Source organism: Salvelinus fontinalis, unplaced genomic scaffold, assembly GCF_029448725.1.
Source record: "Salvelinus fontinalis isolate EN_2023a unplaced genomic scaffold, ASM2944872v1 scaffold_2524, whole genome shotgun sequence".
Classification (NCBI taxonomy): Eukaryota; Metazoa; Chordata; class Actinopteri; order Salmoniformes; family Salmonidae; genus Salvelinus; species Salvelinus fontinalis.
In genome coordinates this window covers 1-12,048 of record NW_026602733.1, presented here as the reverse complement: position 1 = coordinate 12,048, position 12,048 = coordinate 1, and the positions used below count along the sequence as shown (strand labels likewise).

The window sequence follows — 12,048 nt, the reverse complement described above, 5'->3', positions numbered from 1 at the left end:
AGCTGCAGAAACAGACTTGTCCTGTCTAGGGGGTGTACTGTACATCAAGCTGTAGAAACAGACTTGTCCTGTCTAGGGGGTGTACTGTACATCAAGCTGCCTCACACTGCAGAAACAGACTAGTGTCCTGTCTAGGGGGTGTACTGTACATCACGCTGCAGAAACAGGAGATAGGGGCAGGAGCCTATGAGCCGTTCTGACTCGCGCAAGCCAAGGCTTGTGCAGGGCTTACTTTCTTACCCAGGCTACACCTAGTGTGTTGTACTGTGTTCTACTCTACTGTTTAGTAGTATTGCAGTGAAACTGTAACTGTTGTTCTGATTGCAGGTGAAGGACCCAGAGGAGACAGAGCGCCCCCTGCTGCCTCGGAGGCCCTCCTGTTCTGCCACCACGGCCCTCATCTCCCTGGGCTCCCTGCTGCTCCTGGTCTGTGGCCTCTGGCTTCTGGTGACCATCTTCTGGCTCCAAGCCCCCTCCAACAGCGTCCCCCACAGGGCCCCGCCGCCCAGAGGCTCCCCAGGGACGGGTGGGGGAGACGGGGGTAGAGCCCTACCAGAGCCCCAGGCTTGTGGAGTGGTCCCAGAGGCCTGGAGGTTTGACTGCTACCCAGAGAGAGGGGTGGTGGTGACCAGGGAGTTGTGTGAGGCGAGGAACTGTTGCTTCATCCCTGCCTCCTCCTCCTCTGCCCCGGGGAGGAATGGTGTTCCCTGGTGTTTCTACCCTCCTGGGTTCCCCTCCTACTCCCTGGTGTCTGTTAACGCCACAGAGTTGGGTCAGACAGGAACTCTGGTGAAGACGGTGAAGACCTACTACCCTAAAGACATTCTGACCCTACAGCTGGAGCTCCTCTATGAGACAGACCACAGGCTCCGAGTCAGGGTGAGGAGGCAGGGAGGACACACGCATGTATTCATACATACTGACGCACGTGGATGTACTGTACACACACACGCACGCACGCGCACACACACACACACACGTGAATGTACCGTACACACACACAAATTAATGCACACACACATAGGCAGAAGTGCTCACACTCATGAATTCAGTCCCTGTGTCAGATCTCTGGGATCTTTGGCCGTTATATCATTCATCTCTCTTTTGTTATGTTCAGATCACCGACCCGTCTGAGTCGCGGTTCGAGGTGCCAATCGCCGTGCCCAAGGCCACAGAGAAGGCCTCTAGTCCCGCCTACTCTGTGGAGCTGTCCAATGAGCCGTTTGGCATCATCGTTAAGAGAACTTCCACAGGAGCTGTGCTGTACGCATGAGTTACTCTCTGTCTGTCTGTAGTCTCTCTGTAGTCTCTCTCTGTCTCTCTCTGTCTCTCTCTCTCTCTGTCTCTGTCTGTCTCTGTTTCTCTCTGTAGTCTCTCTCTCTCTCTCTCTGTCTGTCTGTAGTCTCTCTCTCTCTCTCTGTCTGTCTGTAGTCTCTCTGTAGTCTCTCTCTGTCTCTCTCTGTCTCTCTCTCTGTCTGTCTCTCTCTGTCTCTGTCTCTCTCTATTTCTCTCTGTCTCTCTCTGTCTCTCTCTCTCTGTCTCTCTCTCTCTGTCTCTCTCTCTCTGTCTCTCTCTCTCTGTCTCTCTCTCTCTGTCTCTCTCTCTCTGTCTCTCTCTGTCTCTCTCTGTCTGTCTCTGTCTGTCTCTGTCTGTCTCTCTCTGTCTCTCTCTGTCTGTCTCTGTCTGTCTCTGTCTGTCTCTCTCTGTCTCTCTCTGTCTCTCTCTGTCTCTCTCTGTCTCTCTCTGTCTCTCTCTGTCTATCTCTGTCTCTGTCTCTCTCTCGCTCTCTCTCTGTAGTCTGGTTGGAGTAATCTGGAAATTGGGATAGTTTCTTTTGACTTAACATAATGTCTGTGCTTGTGTGTCTGTCTTCATGTTGTGTCTGTCTGTCTGTCCCCCCCCCCCCCCCCCCCCCACCCCCCCAGCCTCAACACCACAGTAGCACCTCTGTTTTACTGTGACCAGTTCCTCCAGCTGTCCAGCAGTCTGTCCAGTCAGTACATCTATGGGCTGGGAGAACACCGCTCCTCCTTCCTACACGACATCCACTGGAACACTCTCACCATGTGGGCTAGAGACGTACCTCCCACGGTAATGACTGACATCCACTAGAACACTCTCACCATGTGGGCTAGAGACGTACCTCCCACGGTAATGACTAACACTGACATCCACTAGAACACTCTCACCATGTGGGCTAGAGACGTACCTCCCACGGTAATGACTAACACTGACATCCACTGGAACACTCTCACCATGTGGGCTAGAGACGTACCTCCCACGGTAATGACTAACACTGACATCCACTGGAACACTCTCACCATGTGGGCTAGAGACGTACCTCCCACGGTAATGACTAACACTGACATCCACTAGAACACTCTCACCATGTGGGCTAGAGACGTACCTCCCACGGTAATGACTAACACTGACATCCACTAGAACACTCTCACCATGTGGGCTAGAGATGTACCTCCCACGGTAATGACTAACACTGACATCCACTGGAACACTCTCACCATGTGGGCTAGAGACGTACCTCCCACGGTAATGACTAACACTGACATCCACTAGAACACTCTCACCATGTGGGCTAGAGACGTACCTCCCACGGTAATGACTAACACTGACATCCACTGGAACACTCTCACCATGTGGGCTAGAGACGTACCTCCCACGGTAATGACTAACACTGACATCCACTGGAACACTCTCACCATGTGGGCTAGAGACGTACCTCCCACGGTAATGACTAACACTGACATCCACTAGAACACTCTCACCATGTGGGCTAGAGACGTACCTCCCACGGTAATGACTAACACTGACATCCACTAGAACACTCTCACCATGTGGGCTAGAGACGTACCTCCCACGGTAATGACTAACACCGACATCCACTGGAACACTCTCACCATGTGGGCTAGAGACGTACCTCCCACGGTAATGACTAACACCAACATCCACTGGAACACTCTCACCATGTGGGCTAGAGACGTACCTCCCACGGTAATGACTAACACTGACATCCACTGGAACACTCTCACCATGTGGGCTAGAGACGTACCTCCCACGGTAATGACTAACACTGACATCCACTGGAACACTCTCACCATGTGGGCTAGAGACGTACCTCCCACGGTAATGACTAACACTGACATCCACTGGAACACTCTCACCATGTGGGCTAGAGACGTACCTCCCACGGTAATGACTAACACTGACATCCACTAGAACACTCTCACCATGTGGGCTAGAGACGTACCTCCCACGGTAATGACTAACACTGACATCCACTAGAACACTCTCACCATGTGGGCTAGAGACGTAACTCCCACGGTAATGACTAACACTGACATCCACTGGAACACTCTCACCATGTGGGCTAGAGACGTACCTCCCACGGTAATGACTAACACTGACATCCACTGGAACACTCTCACCATGTGGGCTAGAGACGTACCTCCCACGGTAATGACTAACACTGACATCCACTAGAACACTCTCACCATGTGGGCTAGAGACGTACCTCCCACGGTAATGACTAACACTGACATCCACTGGAACACTCTCACCATGTGGGCTAGAGACGTACCTCCCACGGTAATGACTAACACTGACATCCACTAGAACACTCTCACCATGTGGGCTAGAGACGTACCTCCCACGGTAATGACTAACACTGACATCCACTAGAACACTCTCACCATGTGGGCTAGAGACGTACCTCCCACGGTAATGACTAACACTGACATCCACTGGAACACTCTCACCATGTGGGCTAGAGACGTACCTCCCACGGTAATGACTAACACTGACATCCACTAGAACACTCTCACCATGTGGGCTAGAGACGTACCTCCCACGGTAATGACTAACACTGACATCCACTGGAACACTCTCACCATGTGGGCTAGAGACGTACCTCCCACGGTAATGACTAACACTGACATCCACTAGAACACTCTCACCATGTGGGCTAGAGACGTACCTCCCACGGTAATGACTAACACTGACATCCACTAGAACACTCTCACCATGTGGGCTAGAGACGTACCTCCCACGGTAATGACTAACACTGACATCCACTAGAACACTCTCACCATGTGGGCTAGAGACGTACCTCCCACGGTAATGACTAACACTGACATCCACTACAACACTCTCACCATGTGGGCTAGAGACGTACCTCCCACGGTAATGACTAACACTGACATCCACTACAACACTCTCACCATGTGGGCTAGAGACGTACCTCCCACGGTAATGACTAACACTGACATCCACTGGAACACTCTCACCATGTGGGCTAGAGACGTACCTCCCACGGTAATGACTAACACTGACATCCACTAGAACACTCTCACCATGTGGGCTAGAGACGTACCTCCCACGGTAATGACTAACACTGACATCCACTGGAACACTCTCACCATGTGGGCTAGAGACGTACCTCCCACGGTAATGACTAACACTGACATCCACTGGAACACTCTCACCATGTGGGCTAGAGACGTACCTCCCACGGTAATGACTGACATCCACTAGAACACTCTCACCATGTGGGCTAGAGACGTACCTCCCACGGTAATGACTAACACTGACATCCACTAGAACACTCTCACCATGTGGGCTAGAGACGTACCTCCCACGGTAATGACTAACACTGACATCCACTGGAACACTCTCACCATGTGGGCTAGAGACGTACCTCCCACGGTAATGACTGACATCCACTAGAACACTCTCACCATGTGGGCTAGAGACGTACCTCCCACGGTAATGACTGACATCCACTGGAACACTCTCACCATGTGGGCTAGAGACGTACCTCCCACGGTAATGACTGACATCCACTAGAACACTCTCACCATGTGGGCTAGAGACGTACCTCCCACGGTAATGACTAACACTGACATCCACTGGAACACTCTCACCATGTGGGCTAGAGACGTACCTCCCACGGTAATGACTAACACTGACATCCACTGGAACACTCTCACCATGTGGGCTAGAGACGTACCTCCCACGGTAATGACTGACATCCACTAGAACACTCTCACCATGTGGGCTAGAGACGTACCTCCCACGGTAATGACTGACATCCACTGGAACACTCTCACCATGTGGGCTAGAGACGTACCTCCCACGGTAATGACTGACATCCACTAGAACACTCTCACCATGTGGGCTAGAGACGTACCTCCCACGGTAATGACTAACACTGACATCCACTGGAACACTCTCACCATGTGGGCTAGAGACGTACCTCCCACGGTAATGACTAACACTGACATCCACTGGAACACTCTCACCATGTGGGCTAGAGACGTACCTCCCACGGTAATGACTAACACTGACATCCACTAGAACACTCTCACCATGTGGGCTAGAGACGTACCTCCCACGGTAATGACTAACACTGACATCCACTGGAACACTCTCACCATGTGGGCTAGAGACGTACCTCCCACGGTAATGACTAACACTGACATCCACTAGAACACTCTCACCATGTGGGCTAGAGACGTACCTCCCACGGTAATGACGCCAACACTGACATCCACTAGAACACTCTCACCATGTGGGCTAGAGACGTACCTCCCACGGTAATGACTAACACTGACATCCACTAGAACACTCTCACCATGTGGGCTAGAGACGTACCTCCCACGGTAATGACTAACACTGACATCCACTAGAACACTCTCACCATGTGGGCTAGAGACGTACCTCCCACGGTAATGACGCCAACACTGACATCCACTAGAACACTCTCACCATGTGGGCTAGAGACGTACCTCCCACGGTAATGACTAACACTGACATCCACTAGAACACTCTCACCATGTGGGCTAGAGACGTACCTCCCACGGTAATGACACCAACACTGACATCCACTGGAACACTCTCACCATGTGGGCTAGAGACGTACCTCCCACGGTAATGACTAACACTGACATCCACTGGAACACTCTCACCATGTGGGCTAGAGACGTACCTCCCACGGTAATGACTAACACTGACATCCACTAGAACACTCTCACCATGTGGGCTAGAGACGTACCTCCCACGGTAATGACTAACACTGACATCCACTAGAACACTCTCACCATGTGGGCTAGAGACGTACCTCCCACGGTAATGACTAACACTGACATCCACTAGAACACTCTCACCATGTGGGCTAGAGACGTGCCTCCCACGGTAATGACACCAACACTGACATCCACTGGAACACTCTCACCATGTGGGCTAGAGACGTACCTCCCACGGTAATGACTAACACTGACATCCACTAGAACACTCTCACCATGTGGGCTAGAGACGTACCTCCCACGGTAATGACTAACACTGACATCCACTAGAACACTCTCACCATGTGGGCTAGAGACGTACCTCCCACGGTAATGACTAACACTGACATCCACTAGAACACTCTCACCATGTGGGCTAGAGACGTGCCTCCCACGGTAATGACACCAACACTGACATCCACTGGAACACTCTCACCATGTGGGCTAGAGACGTACCTCCCACGGTAATGACCAACACTGACATCCACTAGAACACTCTCACCATGTGGGCTAGAGACGTACCTCCCACGGTAATGACCAACACTGACATCCACTGGAACACTCTCACCATGTGGGCTAGAGACGTACCTCCCACGGTAATGACTAACACTGACATCCACTGGAACACTCTCACCATGTGGGCTAGAGACGTACCTCCCACGGTAATGACTAACACTGACATCCACTAGAACACTCTCACCATGTGGGCTAGAGACGTACCTCCCACGGTAATGACTAACACTGACATCCACTAGAACACTCTCACCATGTGGGCTAGAGACGTGCCTCCCACGGTAATGACTAACACTGACATCCACTAGAACACTCTCACCATGTGGGCTAGAGACGTGCCTCCCACGGTAATGACTAACACTGACATCCACTGGAACACTCTCACCATGTGGGCTAGAGACGTCCTCCCACGGTAATGACTAACACTGACATCCACTGGACACTCTCACCATGTGGGCTAGAGACGTCCTCCCACGGTAATGACTAACACTGACATCCACTAGAACACTCTCACCATGTGGGCTAGAGACGTACCTCCCACGTTAATGACGCCAACACTGACATCCACTGGACACTCTCACCATGTGGGCTAGAGACGTACCTCCCACGGTAATGACTAACACTGACATCCACTGGAACACTCTCACCATGTGGGCTAGAGACGTACCTCCCACGGTAATGACTAACACTGACATCCACTAGAACACTCTCACCATGTGGGCTAGAGACGTACCTCCCACGGTAATGACTAACACTGACATCCACTAGAACACTCTCACCATGTGGGCTAGAGACGTACCTCCCACGTTAATGACGCCAACACTGACATCCACTGGACACTCTCACCATGTGGGCTAGAGACGTGCCTCCCACGGTAATGACGCCAACACTGACATCCACTAGAACACTCTCACCATGTGGGCTAGAGACGTACCTCCCACGGTAATGACTAACACTGACATCCTCTAGAACACTCTCACCATGTGGGCTAGAGACGTACCTCCCACGGTAATGACACCAACACTGACATCCACTGGAACACTCTCACCATGTGGGCTAGAGACGTACCTCCCACGGTAATGACTAACACTGACATCCACTGGAACACTCTCACCATGTGGGCTAGAGACGTACCTCCCACGGTAATGACTAACACCAACATCCACTGAAACACTCTCACCATGTGGGCTAGAGACGTACCTCCCACGGTAATGACTAACACTGACATCCACTGGAACACTCTCACCATGTGGGCTAGAGACGTACCTCCCACGGTAATGACTAACACTGACATCCACTGGAACACTCTCACCATGTGAGCTAGAGACGTACCTCCCACGGTAATGACTATATCCTGTCTGTAGGACCTCATCCCTTCTACCTGACCGTGACTCTATTCTATATCCTGTGTCTGTAGGACCTCATCCCTTCTACCTGACCGTGACTCTATTCTATATCCTGTGTCTGTAGGAGCTCATCCCTTCTACCTGACCATGACTCTATTCTATTTCCTGTGTCTGTAGGATCTCGTCCCTTCTACCTGACTCTATTCTATATCCTGTGTCTGTAGGACCTCATCCCTCTACTTGACCGTGACTCTATTCTATATCCTGTGTCTTTAGGACCTCATCCCTTCTACCTGACCATGACTCTATTCTATATCCTGTGTCTGTAGGACCTCATCCCTCTACTTGACCATGACTCTATTCTATATCCTGTGTCTGTAGGACCTCATCCCTTCTACCTGACCGTGACTCTATTCTATATCCTGTGTCTGTAGGACCTCATCCCTTCTACCTGACCGTGACACTATTCTATATCCTGTGTCTGTAGGACCTCATCCCTCTACTTGACCATGACTCTATTCTATATCCTGTGTCTGTAGGACCTCATCCCTCTACTTGACCATGACTCTATTCTATATCCTGTCTGTAGGACCTCATCCCTTCTACCTGACCGTGACTCTATTCTATATCCTGTGTCTGTAGGACCTCATCCCTTCTACCTGACCGTGACTCTATTCTATATCCTGTGTCTGTAGGACCTCATCCCTTCTACCTGACCGTGACTCTATTCTATATCCTGTGTCTGTAGGAGCTCATCCCTTCTACCTGACCATGACTCTATTCTATTTCCTGTGTCTGTAGGATCTCGTCCCTTCTACCTGACTCTATTCTATATCCTGTGTCTGTAGGACCTCATCCCTCTACTTGACCGTGACTCTATTCTATATCCTGTGTCTTTAGGACCTCATCCCTTCTACCTGACCGTGACTCTATTCTATATCTTGTGTCTGTAGGACCTCATCCCTTCTACCTGACCATGACTCTATTCTATATCCTGTGTCTGTAGGACCTCATCCCTTCTACCTGACCATGACTCTATTCTATATCCTGTGTCTGTAGGACCTCATCCCTCTACTTGACCATGACTCTATTCTATATCCTGTGTCTGTAGGACCTCATCCCTTCTACCTGACCGTGACTATATTCTATATCCTGTGTCTGTAGGACCTCATCCCTTCTACCTGACCGTGACTCTATTCTATATCCTGTGTCTGTAGGACCTCATCCCTCTACTTGACCATGACTCTATTCTATATCCTGTGTCTTTAGGACCTCATCCCTCTACTTGACCATGACTCTATTCTATATCCTGTGTCTGTAGGACCTCATCTCTTCTACCTGACCGTGACTCTATTCTATATCCTGTGTCTGTAGGACCTCATCCCTTCTACCTGGCCGTGACTCTATTCTATATCCTGTGTCTCTAGGATCTCGTCCCTTCTACCTGACCGTGACTCTATTCTATATCCTGTGTCTCTAGGATCTCGTCCCTTCTACCTGACCGTGACTCTATTCTATATCCTGTGTCTGTAGGACCTCATCCCTTCTACCTGACCGTGACTCTATTCTATATCCTGTGTCTGTAGGACCTCATCCCTTCTACCTGACCGTGACTCTATTCTATATCCTGTGTCTGTAGGACCTCGTCCCTTCTACCTGACTCTATTCTATATCCTGTGTCTGTAGGACCTCATCCCTCTACTTGACCGTGACTATATTCTATATCCTGTGTCTGTAGGACCTCATCCCTTCTACCTGACCGTGACTCTATTCTATATCCTGTGTCTGTAGGACCTCATCCCTTCTACCTGACCATGACTCTATTCTGTTTCCTGTGTCTGTAGGACCTCATCCCTTCTACCTGACCGTGACTCTGTTCTATATCCTGTGTCTGTAGGACCTCATCCCTTCTACCTGACCATGACTCTATTCTATTTCCTGTGTCTGTAGGACCTCGTCCCTTCTACCTGACTCTATTCTATATCCTGTGTCTGTAGGACCTCATCCCTCTACTTGACCGTGACTCTATTCTATATCCTGTGTCTGTAGGACCTCATCCCTTCTACCTGACCGTGACTCTATTCTATATCCTGTGTCTGTAGGACCTCATCCCTTCTACCTGACCGTGACTCTATTCTATATCCTGTGTCTGTAGGACCTCATCCCTCTACTTGACCATGACTCTATTCTATATCCTGTGTCTGTAGGACCTCATCCCTCTACTTGACCATGACTCTATTCTATATCCTGTGTCTGTAGGACCTCATCCCTTCTACTTGACCATGACTCTATTCTATATCCTGTGTCTGTAGGACCTCATCCCTTCTACCTGACCGTGACTCTATTCTATATCCTGTGTCTGTAGGACCTCATCCCTTCTACCTGACCGTGACTCTATTCTATATCCTGTGTCTGTAGGACCTCATCCCTCTACTTGACCATGACTCTATTCTATATCCTGTGTCTGTAGGACCTCATCCCTCTACTTGACCATGACTCTATTCTATATCCTGTGTCTGTAGGACCTCATCCCTTCTACTTGACCATGACTCTATTCTATATCCTGTGTCTGTAGGACCTCATCCCTTCTACCTGACCGTGACTCTATTCTATATCCTGTGTCTGTAGGACCTCATCCCTTCTACCTGGCCGTGACTCTATTCTATATCCTGTGTCTCTAGGATCTCGTCCCTTCTACCTGACCGTGACTCTATTCTATATCCTGTGTCTCTAGGATCTCGTCCCTTCTACCTGACCGTGACTCTATTCTATATCCTGTGTCTGTAGGACCTCATCCCTTCTACCTGACCATGACTCTATTCTATAACCTGTATCTGTAGGACCTCATCCCTTCTACCTGACTGTGACTATATTCTATATCCTGTGTCTGTAGGACCTCATCCCTTCTACCTGACCGTGACTATATTCTATATCCTGTGTCTGTAGGAGCTCATCCCTTCTCCCTGACCGTGACTCTATTCTATATCCTGTGTCTGTAGGAGCTCATCCCTTCTACCTGACCGTGACTCTATTCTATTTCCTGTGTCTGTAGGAACTGACTAACCTGTACGGGGTTCATCCCTTCTACCTGGCCATGGAGGAGGGAGGGACGGGGACGGCACATGGATTCTTCCTGCTCAACAGCAACGCTATGGGTCAGTGGCCACGTCCCATTTCTACCATTACTACCTTTACTCTAGCTCCTGTTTACCTGGGACACGATGGGTCAGTGGCCACGTCCCATTTCTACCATTACTACCTTTACTCTAGCTCCTGTTTACCTGGGACACGATGGGTCAGTGGCCACGTCCCATTTCCATCATTACTACCTTTACTCTAGCTCCTGTTTACCTGGGACACGATGAGTCAGGCGCTGGCCAATTCCATTTCCACCCCTTTTCTGTTCAGTATCTTGAACCTACATTGATGTTTGAGTGATGCTATGTCGTCTCTATGTCGTCTCTATGTCGTCTCTATGGCGTCTCTATGGCGTGTTTATGAACGCTCTGTGAATGTTGGTTCTACAGACGTGGCCCTCCAGCCGGGCCCTGCCATCACCTGGCGTACCATTGGTGGGATCCTGGACTTCTACGTCTTTCTGGGTCCCGATCCGGCCTCTGTGATTGGACAGTATTTGGAGGTCGTAGGTCAGTCTACAGAAAGATAAGGACCTATTTCTTCCTCGTGTCCTTGAAGTCATCACTGTCTTGATTCTCACCGTCATCTCTCTCAGGTTACCCCACCATGCCAGTCTACTGGGCGCTGGGGTACCATCTCTGTCGCTGGGGTTACGGAAGTAGCAATGCCACCTGGGACGTCGTCAAGAACATGCGGAATTATGGAATACCTCAGGTACGTTCCGCTGACTCACTCAGTGTGTGTGTTCACGGTTCTCTTCTGCATGTAACAGGGACTGTCTTCATTGACAGGCAGTGGAATAACAGTGTGTGTGTTCCAGGATGTGCAGTGGAATAACAGTGTGTGTTCCAGGATGTGCAGTGGAATAACTGTGTGTGTTCCAGGATGTGCAGTGGAATAACAGTGTGTGTGTTCCAGGATGTGCAGTGGAATAACAGTGTGTGTGTTCCAGGATGTGCAGTGGAATAACAGTG

General features: G+C 50.2%; 1 protein-coding gene across 1 annotated transcript; it reads left to right on the top strand.

Annotated features, from left to right (window-relative positions):
• Nucleotides 1–327: 327 nt before the first annotated feature.
• On the top strand, nt 328–11,913 carry LOC129850956 (lysosomal alpha-glucosidase-like; the record flags this gene model as incomplete). Its single annotated transcript, XM_055917100.1, has 7 exons — nt 328–879; nt 1,118–1,263; nt 1,926–2,091; nt 10,989–11,091; nt 11,464–11,583; nt 11,670–11,788; nt 11,895–11,913. Coding segments are annotated over 7 exons (1,225 nt in total), but the record flags the coding sequence as incomplete, so codon positions are not given.
• Nucleotides 11,914–12,048: the final 135 nt, after the last annotated feature.